The following is a 14,971-nucleotide window of genomic DNA, read 5'->3' on the forward strand; positions in this document are numbered from 1 at the left end:
ACTGAACTCATTTGTGCATATATGTTGCCTACTTTTACTCTCCTCCCCAATTACAAAATCTATAGTTAGTTAATTACAGGATTAGCTACAAGCATTGTCTTTGGTGTGAGATGGAAGGTACAAATTGATCTTGGGTAAGTGACTGGTCTCTTGAGAGTAGATGCACCCTGAATATTTTGTGATTTTTGGTGCAAGGGACCATTTATCACCAAGTCCATCTTGTCTGGGTGGCAAGAGAGACTATGGCTCCTTGGGATCTGCAGACTGTGACTCCATGGTAAAACTGTTACTGTGGTCGAGGAGTTCACATTTATTACTGGATTGGTGAAATCTAATTAGAGAGAACATAGCACCAGTTTGGGATAGCCAAACATAGCCCTGCTTTTGACAGTCTGCCCGAAGGTTGGCACACTCAATTATAAAATCATAGGACTGGAAGGGACCTCAAGAGGTCTACTAGTCCAGACCCCTGCACTCATGGCAGGACTAAGCACCATCTCCCAGGGGTTCTAAAACTTCGTTGCACCACAAACCCCTTCTGACAACAAAAATTACTGCGTGACCTTGGGTGTGGGCAGAGCTTGAGCCCCAAGCTAAAGCACTCAGGCTTCGGCCTCGGATCCGAGGTAGTCTAATGCTGGCCATGGCAACCCCATTAAACTGGGGTTCCGATCCACAGTTTGAGAACTGCTGATCTAGACCATCCCTGACAGGCGTTTGTCTAACCTGCTCTTTAAAGCCTCCAATGACAGAGATTCCACTACCTCCCCTTATGCAATTTATTCCAGTGCTTAAGCACCCTGACAGTTAGGAAGTTTTTCCTAACGTCCAAACTAAACCACCCTTGCTTAAACCCACTGCTTCTTGTCAGAGGTTAAGAAAAACCATTTTTCTCCCTCCTCCTTGTAGCAACCTTTTATGTACTTTAAAACTTATGTCCCCTCTCAGTCTTGTCTTCTCTAGACTCAACAAACCCATTTTTTTCCAATCGTCCCTCACAGATCGTGTTTTCTATACATTTAATCATTTCCGTTACTCTTCTCTGGGATTTCTCCGTTTACCTACCTCTTTCCTGAAATGTGGCACCCAGAACTGGACACAATATTCCAACTGAAGCCTTATCATGAAGTAGAGTGGAAGAATTACTTTTCGTGTCATGCTTACAACACTTCTGCTAATGCATCCCAGAACGATGTTTGCTTTTTTTGCCAGATTGTTACACTGTTGACTTATATTTAGCTTGTGATCCACTATGACCCCCAGGTCCGTTTCTGCAGTTCTCCTTCATAGGCAGTCACTTCGCATTTTGTATGTGTGCAATTGATTACTCCACTTAGGAAGAACTATTTTGCATTTGTCCTTCTTGAATTTCATCCAATTTACTTCAGACCATTTCTCCAGTTTGCCCAGATCATTTTGTATTTTAATCCTATCCTCCAAAGCACTTACAACCCCTCCCAGCTTGGTATCATCTGCAAACTGTGTGTGTGTGCGCGCTCTTTGACATTATCTAAATCATGATGAAGATATTGAAAAGAATCGGACCCAGGAACAATCCTTGTGGGATCCCACTCATTATGCCCTTCCAGCCTGACTGTGAACTCACTGATAACTACTTTCTGGGAACGGTTTTCCAACTGTCATGAGCCACTCAAGGCAGCATGACAGTCAGACCCCAGAAAACCACCCATTTTTCTCCAGCTGAAACCCTCTCAACAACCTCTTTTTCTCTGCTGAAACTACACTACTAGGACAGACATCAAATTAGTTGCCTTTCTTAGTCCTAAAGCAAGCAACAGCTCTGCATCTATCTTTAAAGGAGATTAACAAACAGCAAATGGAGAGTCTAGCCAGGGCCCAGACTGTTCTCACTGCTGTGTGTGAGAACGCTTATTTCTACCCGTGCAAAGTGGGTGTATAATGCTACCATTCTGATCTGACAGCATTTTTATACCCACTTTGCACAGTATAAGTGACTACGCAAGGTGCAACCAGTGGAGAATTAGGCCCTGGATTTCCCACCACAGATGACTGAACTGTGCTCAGTTTTGATCATCAATATCATATTCAGGAAAACTCTTAAAGGAGAGTTTATATTAAAGCTGAAAATGCTGCTTCATGTTTATAATAAAGTTCCATATGAAAACAGCAATTAGGCAAAATGCACCATCTGCCCTTCTGGACATGGAGTTAAAGCAATAAAAACATTTTCAAATCAAGAAGTTCTGTGGTTTTAAACTTTGTTCTTCCTTCTCTCCAATTTGAATTAATACCTACCATTTGGTTATTTTTGCTATTAATATGTTGTTCTCATTTTGTAGTGTACTCCAAGTAGTGAAAAGGATCAAAAAACTCTACATTGAGGAACTGAAAAATTGCTTTTTAACTGGGGCAATGTAGCCTACTTATCCATATGTAAGCTAGAAATTGTCTTAAAACTAAGAGCTTGGCTACACTGGAGAGTTGCAGCGCTGGTGGTGGGTTTACAGCGCTGCAACTTAGTAACTGTGCACGCCTGCAAGGCACATCCAGCGCTGCAACTCCCTGGCTGCAGCACTGGCTGTACACCTGGGGTGTAACGACTGCAGCGCTGCTTGGGGTGTAACAATTGCAGCGCTGGTGATGCAGCGCTGCTCCGCAGGTGTGGCCACCCAAAGCACTGTTATTGGCCTCCAGGGTATTAGGAGGTATCCCAGAATGCCTGCTCACAACAAACCGGAAGAATGGTTGAACTCCAAGCTCCCTCGAGCTGCTTATCTAAAAAATAAACACAGCTCCTGTTTGCTCGATCGAGCAGAGGCAGGCAGAGGAATTGCTTTGGAAGGTTCACAGCTGTTTGCTTGAAGAAAGAAGTCACACGGCAGAGGAGGAGGGGAGAGTCCGTGTTGAACAGCTGCTTATGTGGTCTGATGGCTATTTAGGAGTGCATAATTTGCATTTAGTGAATAAGAGGGGTGGGGGAAGGGCTCGAAACTTTTAAATTGATTGCAGGTTGGTGATGTGTATGTTTCAGTCCTTAGAACTTGGAAGGCAGGGAGCTGACAGATAAAAATCCATTCTCTCTCTCTCCCTCACGTTCCCCCTCGCCCCCCTCTTTTGAAAAGCACATTTCAGCCACTTGAACGCTGGGATAGCTGCCCACAATGCACCACTCCCAACACCGCTGCAAATGTGGCCATACTGCAGCGTTGGTAGCTGTCAGTGTGGCCACATTGCAGTGCTTTCCCTACACAGCTGTACGAAGACAGCTGTAACTCCCAGTGCTGTACAACTGTAAGTGTAGCCATACCCTAAGTCACTATTTGTGGCCTCCACATGCTCTCACCTGCCCTCTGCAATAAAACTCTTTGTCTGGCTCTCTGAAGAGGGTGTTTGGGCTGGTCTACACGGGGGGGGGAGGGGGGGGCGGGAAGAGAAATCGATCTAAAATGCGTAGCTAAAAAGTCGAAGTATCTTAGTTCAACTTACCTGGCTTTTCTCACAGCAGCAAGTCAACCACCACGGCTCCCCCGTCGACTTTGCTTACTCCTGCAGAGATGGAGTACGGGCATCGATTCGGGGACTGATTTATCGCATCTAGATGAGGAGTGATAAATCGATCCCCGATAGATCACTGCCCGCCGATCAGGCGGCTAGTGTAGACGTGGTCTTTGTCTAAATAACCTTTCTTGTTTAATTTAGATTAGTGCTAAAGAAAACAGCAAGCAATTTTTACTTCTGCAAAATTCAAGTTCAATTATTCACATGCTTAAGGTATGCAAAAATGCTTTCTTACACCGTTTTGTTTCAGGTCAGGCTTGAGGGAGGGAGTGGAATCTCACTGCAACCTAAAAGCTTTCAGAGAATCTCATTTCCATTTTCACCTCCTGCATACCCACCCACCTAACCTCCTACCTCAAAAGAGGTTTTCTTCACCTTGCAGTTTTATTCTGCAAAGTAACAGATTAGTAACTGGAAGATAATTAGCAATTTTAAAATGGATACAGAAAATTTTGCCTGTGGTACTGAAAACAAATTCAAGATGTTGATAAATATCTAAGATGCGGGAGGGGGACAATTGAGATAAACTTATAAAAATGGCAAGTGACTACTTAAATCACAGGGAAGGACTCTGAAGCCTAGATTCCAGTGAAAGCAGCTCCGCTTTCTTTTCAAAGCTTCTCTTTCTGAACTGATCAGAATAAAACATTTGTTTCAGAAATAAAAATTTAATTTTTAGACTTAGCCTCAATATAGGAACAGCCAGATCACAACGGAGCACAGATTCATCCTACTTTATGATATGTAGCTCTGGACTAAAAAGTTCAGTCCAGGATTTACTGAAGACAAAAGACATCAACTGTCTGCAAAACCGGATGACTCAGGGGACTGCTAGCGGGATGTGGAATTTTTCACCTCAAGGTCACAGATTCAAATCCAGCCTAGGTTGGCAGACACCAAATTTCATTATCTTTCAACAGCTGCTCAGCAGTCGATATGAAATGAACTAGTGGCCAAAGACTATTTCCCTAAGGACAGCTGTGAGCTTCCCAATTAGTGTCTTTCTTGAATGTCTGTATTCAAATTATATAATGAATCTGTTGATCAAAGTCTAGGTGCCTTTACTAAAACGAAAACCACCAGCCAAAACAATTTGAACTTGAATTTTGAACTCCCCTAAACTTGAGATACCCTCGTAAACATCCCAACACCAAACTCTGACTTTGTCACAATAGGGAAGGAGAGGACGACAGTAATGTCCAGAGTGAAAGCTTTCCACTGAGAATACATGTCATCAATATCTGGATGTTCCAGTTCAAGGTCTATTAATTCAACCATCCTACACTGTGTCCACACTGCCACTTTCAGCGCTAAAACTTTAGTCGTTCAGGAGTGTGGAAAACCCCCACTCCCACCGCAAGCAACAAAAGTTTTAGCACTGAAAAGCTACCACTGCTCGTTCGGGGTCGGGGGGGGGGGGTTGGTTTTTTTTTTTTTTATAATCACCAGGAGAGCTCTCCCCCGGCAATAGAGTGTCTACACTGCCCACGTCACAGCGCTGGCATGGCCGTGCTGCTGCAGCAACACTATAATGTGGGCAATGTAGACATACTCTTAGTTGATCTCAACTATCAATAGACACAGCATGGAGAGAAGAGGAACACACTACAAAGGAATACACTACAAAGACCCTAAATCACTGACCTCTTTATAGGGCACACTACGATCCAGAAACAAAATGGAAGCTTTTCTAGTGCATGAACACCATATAATGAAAAGGCACCAGCAAATAAGCAGTTACATTCTGCACTAACTGAAGTGTCCAAGTGGGTTGCCTGTCAAAGTGCTAAGCATCATCAAAGAAGCCAAAAGACTAAGTGGCCATGGAAACAGAGGGATTTTGTCCTCGCCTTTGAAGTCCTTCACAATTCTATTCCTCCCTAGTTACTAACTTGTCTCCTCTCACCTCACCCCAGCCTTCTCTACCAATACCACCAGCCACAACCCTCTCTCACCCAGTCTCTCTATCTGTCTCAACCATTTTCACACCTTCCCATTATACTGGGGACACCCTATTTCAGCTGATCTCCAAAGGCCACCTGCCTCTCCTCCAGACCCACTTTTGTTAGTAGCTGACATTGGCTAAACCAGTGGTTTCCAACCTTTTTACGCACAAGATCACTTTTTAAATTTAAGTGCAACCCAGGATCTACCCCACCCCTTTCCCAAGGCCCCACTCATTGTCCCCCACTCTCACTCACTTTCATCGGGCTGGGGCGTGGGCTTTGGGCTAGGGCTGAGAGATTCTGAGTGTGGGAGGGGGCCCTGGGCTGAGCCTGGGGCAAGGATTGGGGTGCAAGCTCTAGGAGGCAGTTTGGATGCAGGAGGGGACTCCAGGATTGGGCAGAGGGTTGGGGTGCACGAGAGGGCTTGGGGTACAGGCTCTGCGAGGAGGCTCAAGGCTGAGGCAGGGAGTGCAGGCGGGGGTATGGTGCTGACTCCAGGAGGGGGCTCAAGGCTGGGGTGCAGGCTCCCGCCAGGCAGCAGCACAGCGGGGCTAAGGCAGGCTCCCTGCCTGCTCTGGCCCCACGCCACTCCCAGAAGCTGATCACACATCTCTGTGTGTCTGGGGGACGGTCTTCACGCACCCACCCACCCCCACAGGCAGTCGCCGCAGCTCCTATTGGCCGCAGCTCCCCGTTCCTGGCCAATGGGAGTGGTGTCTACAGGCAGGAGCAGTGCGCTCCCTCTCCTCCCCCACTCTTCGCCCCCCCCCCCCCCACTCCCATGCAGGGACATGCCGGCCACTTCCAGGACCCTGCCTTAGTCCTGCAGCACTGCTGGACTTTTAGTGGCCAGAGACTGCGATCTACTGGCAGAGGCTCCACGATCAACCAGTCGATCGTGACTTACCGGTTGGTGACCACTGGGCTAGATGACAGGCAGTGAACGATTTATAAAAATAGTTATATATTTTGACTGTATAGTTTATCCTTCTCAATTACCCTTCATTTGCTTATTGTCCTCTCAGACTGACAGGTATGCATACACAGCACAAACTGCAAGGTGGGCACTGCTGCAATATAAATAACCTATATCACTAGGAGGCATCTGTTCCAGGACATGATTTGCAGGGTACTGGAGAAAACGCACCCTGTCATCTCATATACTACACTGAAACTAAGCGGTTTTAACCTTAAGGCCTATCAGTTCAACATCTTTAATGAACATAAATATAACTTGCCCTTCACCCCTTCTCCAAACCTCTTCTTTCTTTCTATGATAACTCAAACTCTGTGCCTGACGCATAACTGTCTGAAAAAACAGACAGCCTGCAGAAGTCTTATTTTTTCTGGATGGACAATTCTAGGATGCAGCAAGCCAAATGGAAGCTTATATTTCACATAAATGATGCTTTCCAGTTTTAGTCAGCTTCCTAATAAATGAAAAGCAAAAACAAGGCTCAAATCAGCATAGGAATCTACCATATTTTTTGTGTGTGTTTGTTTTTTAAAGTTGTAGCTGACCCAAATAATTTTAATAGGCTTTTTATAACCTTTTAAAATTATAAAAGAAAATCTATATGAAAAGTTATACAATGTACATGGTGAATTGTGATGAATAGAGCCCTTATTTTAGATGCTGACTGAGCAGGAAGTTCTTTTAGATGAAGAGAGATAGTTGTATATCCTACTTCATAAAAAAGAGGAAGAAGAGAAAATAATTGTTTAATACAGGAGGAAGAGAGAAAAGGGATTAGGATCATTATACACCAAATTATAAACTAATTAGTGAACATAAGCCATTTATTTTCTTTTACCATCAATGTTTAGCAAGACATTTATCCCATAGGACAATCAAAATACGATAGTCAAAAGCCATTACACAGTGGTCATGTACAGTTTGGTATGAAATAACTGGATTACCAGATACTAGAGTTTCATTGTGAATTTTTATTTAAGATGGCAGCATTGATCCAAAAGGGTGACTATATTACCTCCTTCACAGGATCTTATTTATTACCAGTTCATTATAAACAGTGCGGCTAATATTTATTACCAGTTCTTCATTATAAACAGTGTTCATCTCAGATCAAAAAGTCATTATTTCTATCAGCATTTTCTTAAGTCTACTGTATCATTACAAGTAACAATATTACTAAAACTGAAAGATCAGGAAAAAAGTTATTTCTCCAGTGAGTTTCCCTTTATATTAAAGGTAAACAAAGAAATACACATATATATTGTCAAACTGTCAGTTTCCCCTTTTCACAAGGGCCTTTTTACAACAAAAAGGGAGACATGTACCGATTACAAAAGAGAAAGTGTGACCTTAAACCCACAAAAATTGGCCAACTGGCCAGGGATCATCAAACTGCTTTTAATTATTTGCTGTTGGTTTGCTTGTCTGAGAACTGACTAGATTTCAAGTTGAAAATGTCCTTTAAAAAGGTGAGGGGAGGGGGGAGAATAGAAAAAATTATGTTCTCATGTTCTCACAGCATTGATAAGTCCTATATTAGCCTGAAACAAATACATTTAGAAACAAATGTTAAAAATAACATCCTCCTTTACTTACCTGCCAAGACCATAATTGTTAGGTATGTCAAATTATTGTAAGGGAAAGACAGCCCTGAACATGGGACTTGGCAAGGTAAGCTGTTTTCATTCAACTTTTTAAGCAGGACACTCATATATGGAACTAAATATCATTGCTAACACATTCTTGGTAGATGTTCACATACACAGCAATGCACTCAGAGAATAGAGTATGTACTGAAATAGTTTAGGAAATGTAGATTACCATTTATTTATGTTACGGTCAACAAAAATGCTCCATGTAGCATGACTTGTTGAAGTGACACATCAATCTTTAAAGCATTTAAAAACTTAAAGTCTTAAATTATACAGTATTTCAGAATTAAGCCTGTGTAGGAAAAAAGTGATACAACTGCCTAGTGTGGATGCAGTTATATCAGCATTAAGTTGCTTACAGTACTTTGCTTATTCCAGCCACACAAGGGGAATAGGCTATACCAGTAAGACACACCTTTACACCAATACAGCTAGAACCATACTGGTGTGGGGCTAACCAATTTAGCTATTTAGGTAGAAAAATCATATCCCTAACTGAAATAGTTAAATCAGTATAAAAATTGCATGCAGACCACAATTCCCATTATGTCTAATGTACACACGCCAGCACTGCCTATTTAAATATGAGTAACAGGTGTACCACTGAAGATTTGATTTTTTTTTTTTAACTCTTCTATACTGTAGTCATCCCATTTCCTACCTTCACTTCATATTAGACAAGCAGAAGAGGAGAATCATTACTTCCAGAGGTACTAACTCACAACAAAACCCTGAGTAGCTACTGGTGGCCAGTACATTGCATTGATATGGCTTACTTTTAAATACTTTCTCCTAGATCAACTTATAAGAGTGACCAAAAAAACCCTGATAGTTAGTAAAAGATAGAAGAAGGAAATGTGGAGTTCGATACACCACCTGCTTCACAAAACACATTTCTGTGTTGCCATCAGGATTTGAAGTAGAAAACTGACGGGAAACCTCTCTAACCTATATAGTACCTAAGGCAAGGTTTGAGAGCCCATACAAACCAAATCAGGCTTTGTTTTTGAAGAAGTGACACTGAAAATTGCTTTAGTTTATTGCAAGTACTGTAGCAAACCCACAACTAACAATGCTATCGGGAAGCCAAAATAAAATCTGTTTACATAATGCAGTCTTAAGTCCAATCTCCCATACCATAAAAGTTTTCATTTCCTTTGTAGCACAATGACTTCTGCAAACACTACCAACGGAACGCTAAAAGAAGAAATCACTGTTGCATTCTGGTCACATACTATCTCCAGTGAAAACGTCCCTTCAGATGCTTATGGACCCACACTAAAGATGGCTAAGACAGAACTTCCTTACCACTAAAATGAGCCAAATATCACATTTGCTTTCTTTCAGTAAATTAGTCTGAAAGTCTTCAAAGACATGGAGCCTCTCAAACGCAATCAACTGCAGGTATGGGAGTAGGGTATTTTTTTATTCTCTAGAATTTAACCAAGTTTGAGCTAATATATGGGACTGCGGTACATCATAAAGCTGTGGTCTTTTAACACTAGAATGTTTTCCTGACCAACCTGCTAAAATTAGTGGTAGCAACAGCAGAGACACATTTACAAGAACTTGTTCATTTTCACTGCTTCTATCCATAGAGTTTAATCAGCAGTGAAAGTATTATACTGCAGCACTGGTCCTGAATTCAGGTGCAGAAAGAGTTGCAGGGAGGCAATCCTTCATTTCCCCCAGTAGGCTACAACTCTAAAAATACAACATCTTGTGTTGGTTTGTATTAAACTAAAGAATATTCCAATGAAGAATCTTGCATTACAAAAGCAAAGACCCATGATACAAGTGCACCCCCATACATACCTTTTCTAAATCAGAAGTGAGCACCCAGTAAAACTGAAAAAATAAGTTAAGCTAAAAGCGAACAAGTAAGTGCATACTGACTGCTACACACAAACAGGACAACACTGTTCTGTTAACAGCACCAGCTCTAAGCAAAGCAGAAATCAATTAGACCTTTCAAAAGGCTTCTCAACACCACTCTGAAGGATCAGAACCCTACGCGGCCCGTGATCTCTCCAAAAGTTCTAAGCATCGCAGTTTTGTTCCATTTTATTTCTGGGGAAAATGTCAGTCAATATCCATAGTGGATCTCTCAGTTTCTCTTTGTAAGCAGTAGATTACATTGGCAATGCTCTAACTAGAGGGTCTCTCTCTCTCTCTCTCTCTTAGGAAAGGAGCTACATACTGTAGGTCAGCTGAAGGAGTAATTATAAAGAAATACATGTTTTATAAAGGAAATGCCCTTAGTTTTAAATTCATGTACAGTGACACAAAGAGTACCTAGAGGAACAAAACCAGTGAATTACTGATTGAATGCAGTGACCCTGCAAGTCAAACAATAAATATTTTCCTCTTTAAATAAGTAAAATGTCAAAACATTGTGCATATAGATAAACAATGTTAAAAATGCAAACAAGACAATCTGCACTGATATGTAAATATTTCTCTTACCTGTCCTGAGACTGTTCCTCATACATCCGCTCCTTGCCTTCTTTAAAAAGTCTTATAGCCCGTTTTGACTTTTTCATGAGACTGTCAATGTAGATTTTAAAATATTCATTCTCACTGAGTTGTGCAAGTTTCTGGTTGTCATCACAGTTGCCCAATATAAGTCGCAAATGTTGATAAGTGTCTGGTAAAATGTCAAGTATGTAAGGTGGGCTGTTTTTCAGTTGAAGTTTGGGATTTTGGCACAGTCTGACCTAGAAGCAAAAACAATGTGTTTAAAAAGGCACTTTCTGATCACTGCACATCTGAAAGTAATACATAGGGCAAAAAGTGATTTGACATCTTGAAATAAGCAGTGGCAAGTATACTTTTCAGGCCTCCAAGCAGGGAGGTCTAAAAATTCGGCTTTGACTTATATCCCATGCAATGCCACTGACATCATTGTTACTGTCTACTTTATGGAGAACGTAACCTTTTATTGGCATTTGTAAGAACCATCCAGTAGTCCTAGCCACTTCTCTCCACATTTTATGCATGTGTTCTTTTAATAGGAGCACCTCTGCCTGCCTGCTCTGCACCACATATACTACAGAGACCCCAAAAAATACATTATTATAAACTCAACATTTGCATCTTCAGGATTCTACAAGAAGATGGCATTTACATGCACCTTGAGTCATTAAGTTTTTAAATGGGACCCATTATAAACACTTCAGTTAATTTCCTTTTAAAAACAAATGACAAACAGAATAAGCTTCAAATGAATAGTTAAATTTCTATTTTGTACATATTTATTTGAATCAAATCTACTGTGATGGGGCAAGGCCAGATTTCTACAGTAAACTAGTGAGGAACAGGTATGTTATCCCCAGGCTAAACAAATCCCTGGTACCATGGTAACCAAATGGCAGTTGCTCCAGGTTAATCAAGACACCTGGGGCCAATTAAGAGCTTTCTAGAAGTCAGTGGAGATAGCTACATTGATTGAGACACCTGAAGCCAATCAAGGGCTGGCTGGAACTAGTTAAAAGCCTCCCAGTTAGTCAGTGAGGTGTGCGTGTGAGGGGCTGGGAGCAAGAGGTGCAAGGAGCTGAGAGGGAGTGCTGCTGGAGGATTGAGGAGTACAAGCATTATCAGACACCAGGAGGAAGGTCCTGTGGTGAGGATAAAGAAGGTGTTTGGAGGAGGCCATGGTGAAGTAGCCCAGGGAGTTGTAGCTGTCATGCAGCTGTTACAGGAGGCACTATAGACAGCTGCAATCCACGGGGTTCTGAGCTGGAACCCGGAGAAGAGGTCGGGCCCGGGTTCCCCCCAAACCTCCCAACTCCTGATCAGACACAGGAGGAGTTGACCCAGACTGTGTGTTCCACCAGAGGGGAAGATCTCTGAGGCAAGCAAATCTACCAATAAGCGCAGGACCCATCAAGGTAGAGGAGGAACTTTGTCACACTACCATACAAAGTGCTTCTTACACCAACCATGACAGCCTGCTCCTTTATGGGGAATGTATGCACTTATTTAAACTACTGCCTTCAAAATTTAATTGACTTTTTTAAACTGTCTTGTGATCTTGTTAGATCTCATGACTAAGTAGTTTTAGGCTTGACCAGTCTTGGATTTGAAAAAAAAAAATCCAGGTAAATCCCAGTGCAGTAAGAAATTGTGTTAATGACCCAGTGAGCACCATTCTTCACTCCAACCTAGAACTAAACTAATGTCCCATATGTTCACAGGGGACACTATGCCACTAAAGATGCAAACTTCAAGATGACCCTTACTGTCCACTTTGAAAGAGCAGAATGTTAGTCCTGTGTTCTGACCATATACCTATTAAAGGCAGTTCTATTCTGGCTACCTAAATTCTCTTGCAATTTTAATTGAAGATGGTATTTTACTTCATTTTCCTGTTCTAAACTATTATATAGGCTTCATATACAGTTCCCTAGAGCTGCTGCATTCCACCCTATAGATGGTTGTATTTCACTGATGAACTAAGTGGTCCCCATATGTGTGATTCTATACAGAATTACTGTGGTAAATATGCACACACTCTACATATGTATATGTAGTAAATCAATGAAAATACTTATAAGAAAATAAATTGTAGTGTGATATACAGGTTTTATAGGCATGAGTTGAGGATTGCCTTTTTTGGGGGTAATGTGGCTAAATCACTAATATGTAACTGGGATGGGGTGGACTAGGCCCAAAGGCCCCTTGCTGGAGCCTCAGGGGCCTGCCACACCCATCCCAGGAAAGGAGCAGTGGAGAGGTCCTCCGAGAAGGCTACAGTGGCTACAGGTAGCAACCAGTGAGTGCCCAGCAGGCTCATATAAAAGGAACTGTAGGGCCAGAGCGAGTGCAGTCTGCTTGCAGGGACTCGGGGAGCAAGAGGTGCTCCTGGCTGGCTGAGAGGGCTAAGGCAGATATTGCTAGAAGGACCAGGGAAACAAGGAAATAGCTTCTGGCCAGCCACCAGGACCCACTGAAGATAGACCCAGGGAAAAGACTGTCTGTAGAACAGCTAACCCCGGAAGGGAACTGATCTAGACTGACACAGCTGGAGAGCCAGGGTCAGAGAACTAAAGGGCAGACACCAAGCCCCAAGGGAGAAAACCACAGGGGTGCTGCTCCATCCCAGAGTAGGAACCTTTATCTGTAAGCTTACCAACTAGGGTACTGAGATAGACCCTGTTGCTCAGGCTGAGGATCAGAGCCCAGGGAGGCCTACAGGGATAGTGCAGGTGGCAGGGTTAGAGGACTGAGTTGCTGAAGACCTGCTAAGAGATGCGTGCCGCCCTGCTGAATAGAACTGAAAGATTGCAGGCACTGAGAAAGGGAGTGCTCACGAGAAAGAGGGTGCTCGCAAAAGGCAGGTGCTGACCTTGTTACAGTAACCTTCAAATATTGCCTGGGACAGATTTTCTATTCATACTAATGTCATGACTTCAAAGTCCAATATTTTGGACAATGCCAGGGGACGAGGCATCCCCCTAGAAACTCTAAGCTATTTCCTGTGGTACAAAGCCTGAATTCCTAACCCTCCAAAGTCCTGAGATACCAACCATACCTTTAAATTGTCACTAATTCCATGTTGCAACATAAACAGAGTGGAAAATTCCATATTTGGCAGGAGCAGAGACAGAAGGAAAGCACATTTACATCCAGAAAACTGCAGTGTTATATACACATATTGTAATTAGGTCTAGAGTGGTTTTTGTACTGGTAATACAGGGTCAAAATTTAATTCAGTTCTGACTTAAAATTTATTACTAGCCCAAGTAGGACACAACAACAGTACTCAAACTGGCAACTGTTGATGAGAAATTTTTAATATTACAGAGGGGAAACATTTAAACATAAGACTTGTATGGGTTTTCTCCCTTATTTTTCTTGGTCCTCATTCACTGTGTATTTTTCAACAGCAGTTTTCCTCTTTCCGCCCTTTGACTTTATCTGAAGTAAAAATGATTTGTGCCACCAGTTACTTTTTATGGGAGGGATTTTAGAATCACAAATAGAGGGTGATGACGTCCCTGAAGCATCTAGCCCAAGAAAGTGCTTATTCGGACAAAATATCAGCAAAAAACAAACCCAGAAAGTTAAAATCATGCTAAAAATTGATCCACTTTTTAAAAATTAAACTGATATTATTAACTCCTAACTCCTCCTAAGGAAACTGGATGATTAAAATAATTAGTTCTCAAGTGGAAAGACATGCTGCACAAAGAGAAAAGTTATACTAGTATAAGTGAAAGAAAGGTGGCTTTATTTATACCAGAAAGGTAAACACACTATTTCACAGGGTATGCTGTGTGTATATACACAAGTTGCTTATTTTGGTTGAGGATTTTCTATGGCTGGATGGCCAGACAGTTGAACAAAGGGGACACTGAAAAAACAAGACTCAAGTTCCTCTTTCAGGTGCTTTAGAAAGTCTCTTTTAGTCCAATACAGTCATATATAGCTAACAACAGGATTCTGTGGTCAGTCTGGTTTACCATGCTTCACTTTCTGCAGACTACATGGAGAACAATTACAGAACAGTACTAGACACCTCAAGATTAGCACTAGGCCTTCAGTTATATGAAAATATTTCAACAATAAAACTCAACTCCTCTTAACTTTATCATTTTAATAAGTTTATCACAAAACAAGTGCTGGAATTTAGTTCAAATGCTTAAGAGTCCAAGCACCCACTCACTAAGGTTGTCAAGATTTTTCTACACTTATTTTTATAGTGGACCAGATTTCAGTATGGAGGAAATGTGTCTGTAAAGAGATGGTTGTGTAAACCATATGGCTCCTAGAGTCAGGATGTCCTGAGACTTACCACAAAGGTTCACATTAACAGTAAGCAACAAGAAATGACAACAGTTGACGTAAACGGCTTT

The 14,971-nt window shown here is 42.0% G+C and overlaps 1 protein-coding gene across 6 annotated transcripts in view; it reads right to left on the reverse strand.

Moving 5' to 3' along the window:
• CBLB (Cbl proto-oncogene B) overlaps positions 1-14,971 on the reverse strand; it is a 211,671-nt gene that overhangs the window by 187,452 nt on the left and 9,248 nt on the right. For 5 of the 6 annotated variants that reach the window (XM_050957210.1, XM_050957208.1, XM_050957209.1 and 2 more), the window contains exon 3: positions 10,581-10,831. In XM_050957210.1, coding sequence (XP_050813167.1) covers positions 10,581-10,831 — 251 coding nt within the window. Of the gene's footprint in view, positions 1-10,580; positions 10,832-14,971 lie in introns of those variants that run through there. The other variant, XM_050957218.1, reaches the window with a different exon arrangement.

Source organism: Gopherus flavomarginatus, chromosome 1 (genome assembly GCF_025201925.1).
Source record: "Gopherus flavomarginatus isolate rGopFla2 chromosome 1, rGopFla2.mat.asm, whole genome shotgun sequence".
Taxonomy (NCBI): Eukaryota; Metazoa; Chordata; order Testudines; family Testudinidae; genus Gopherus; species Gopherus flavomarginatus.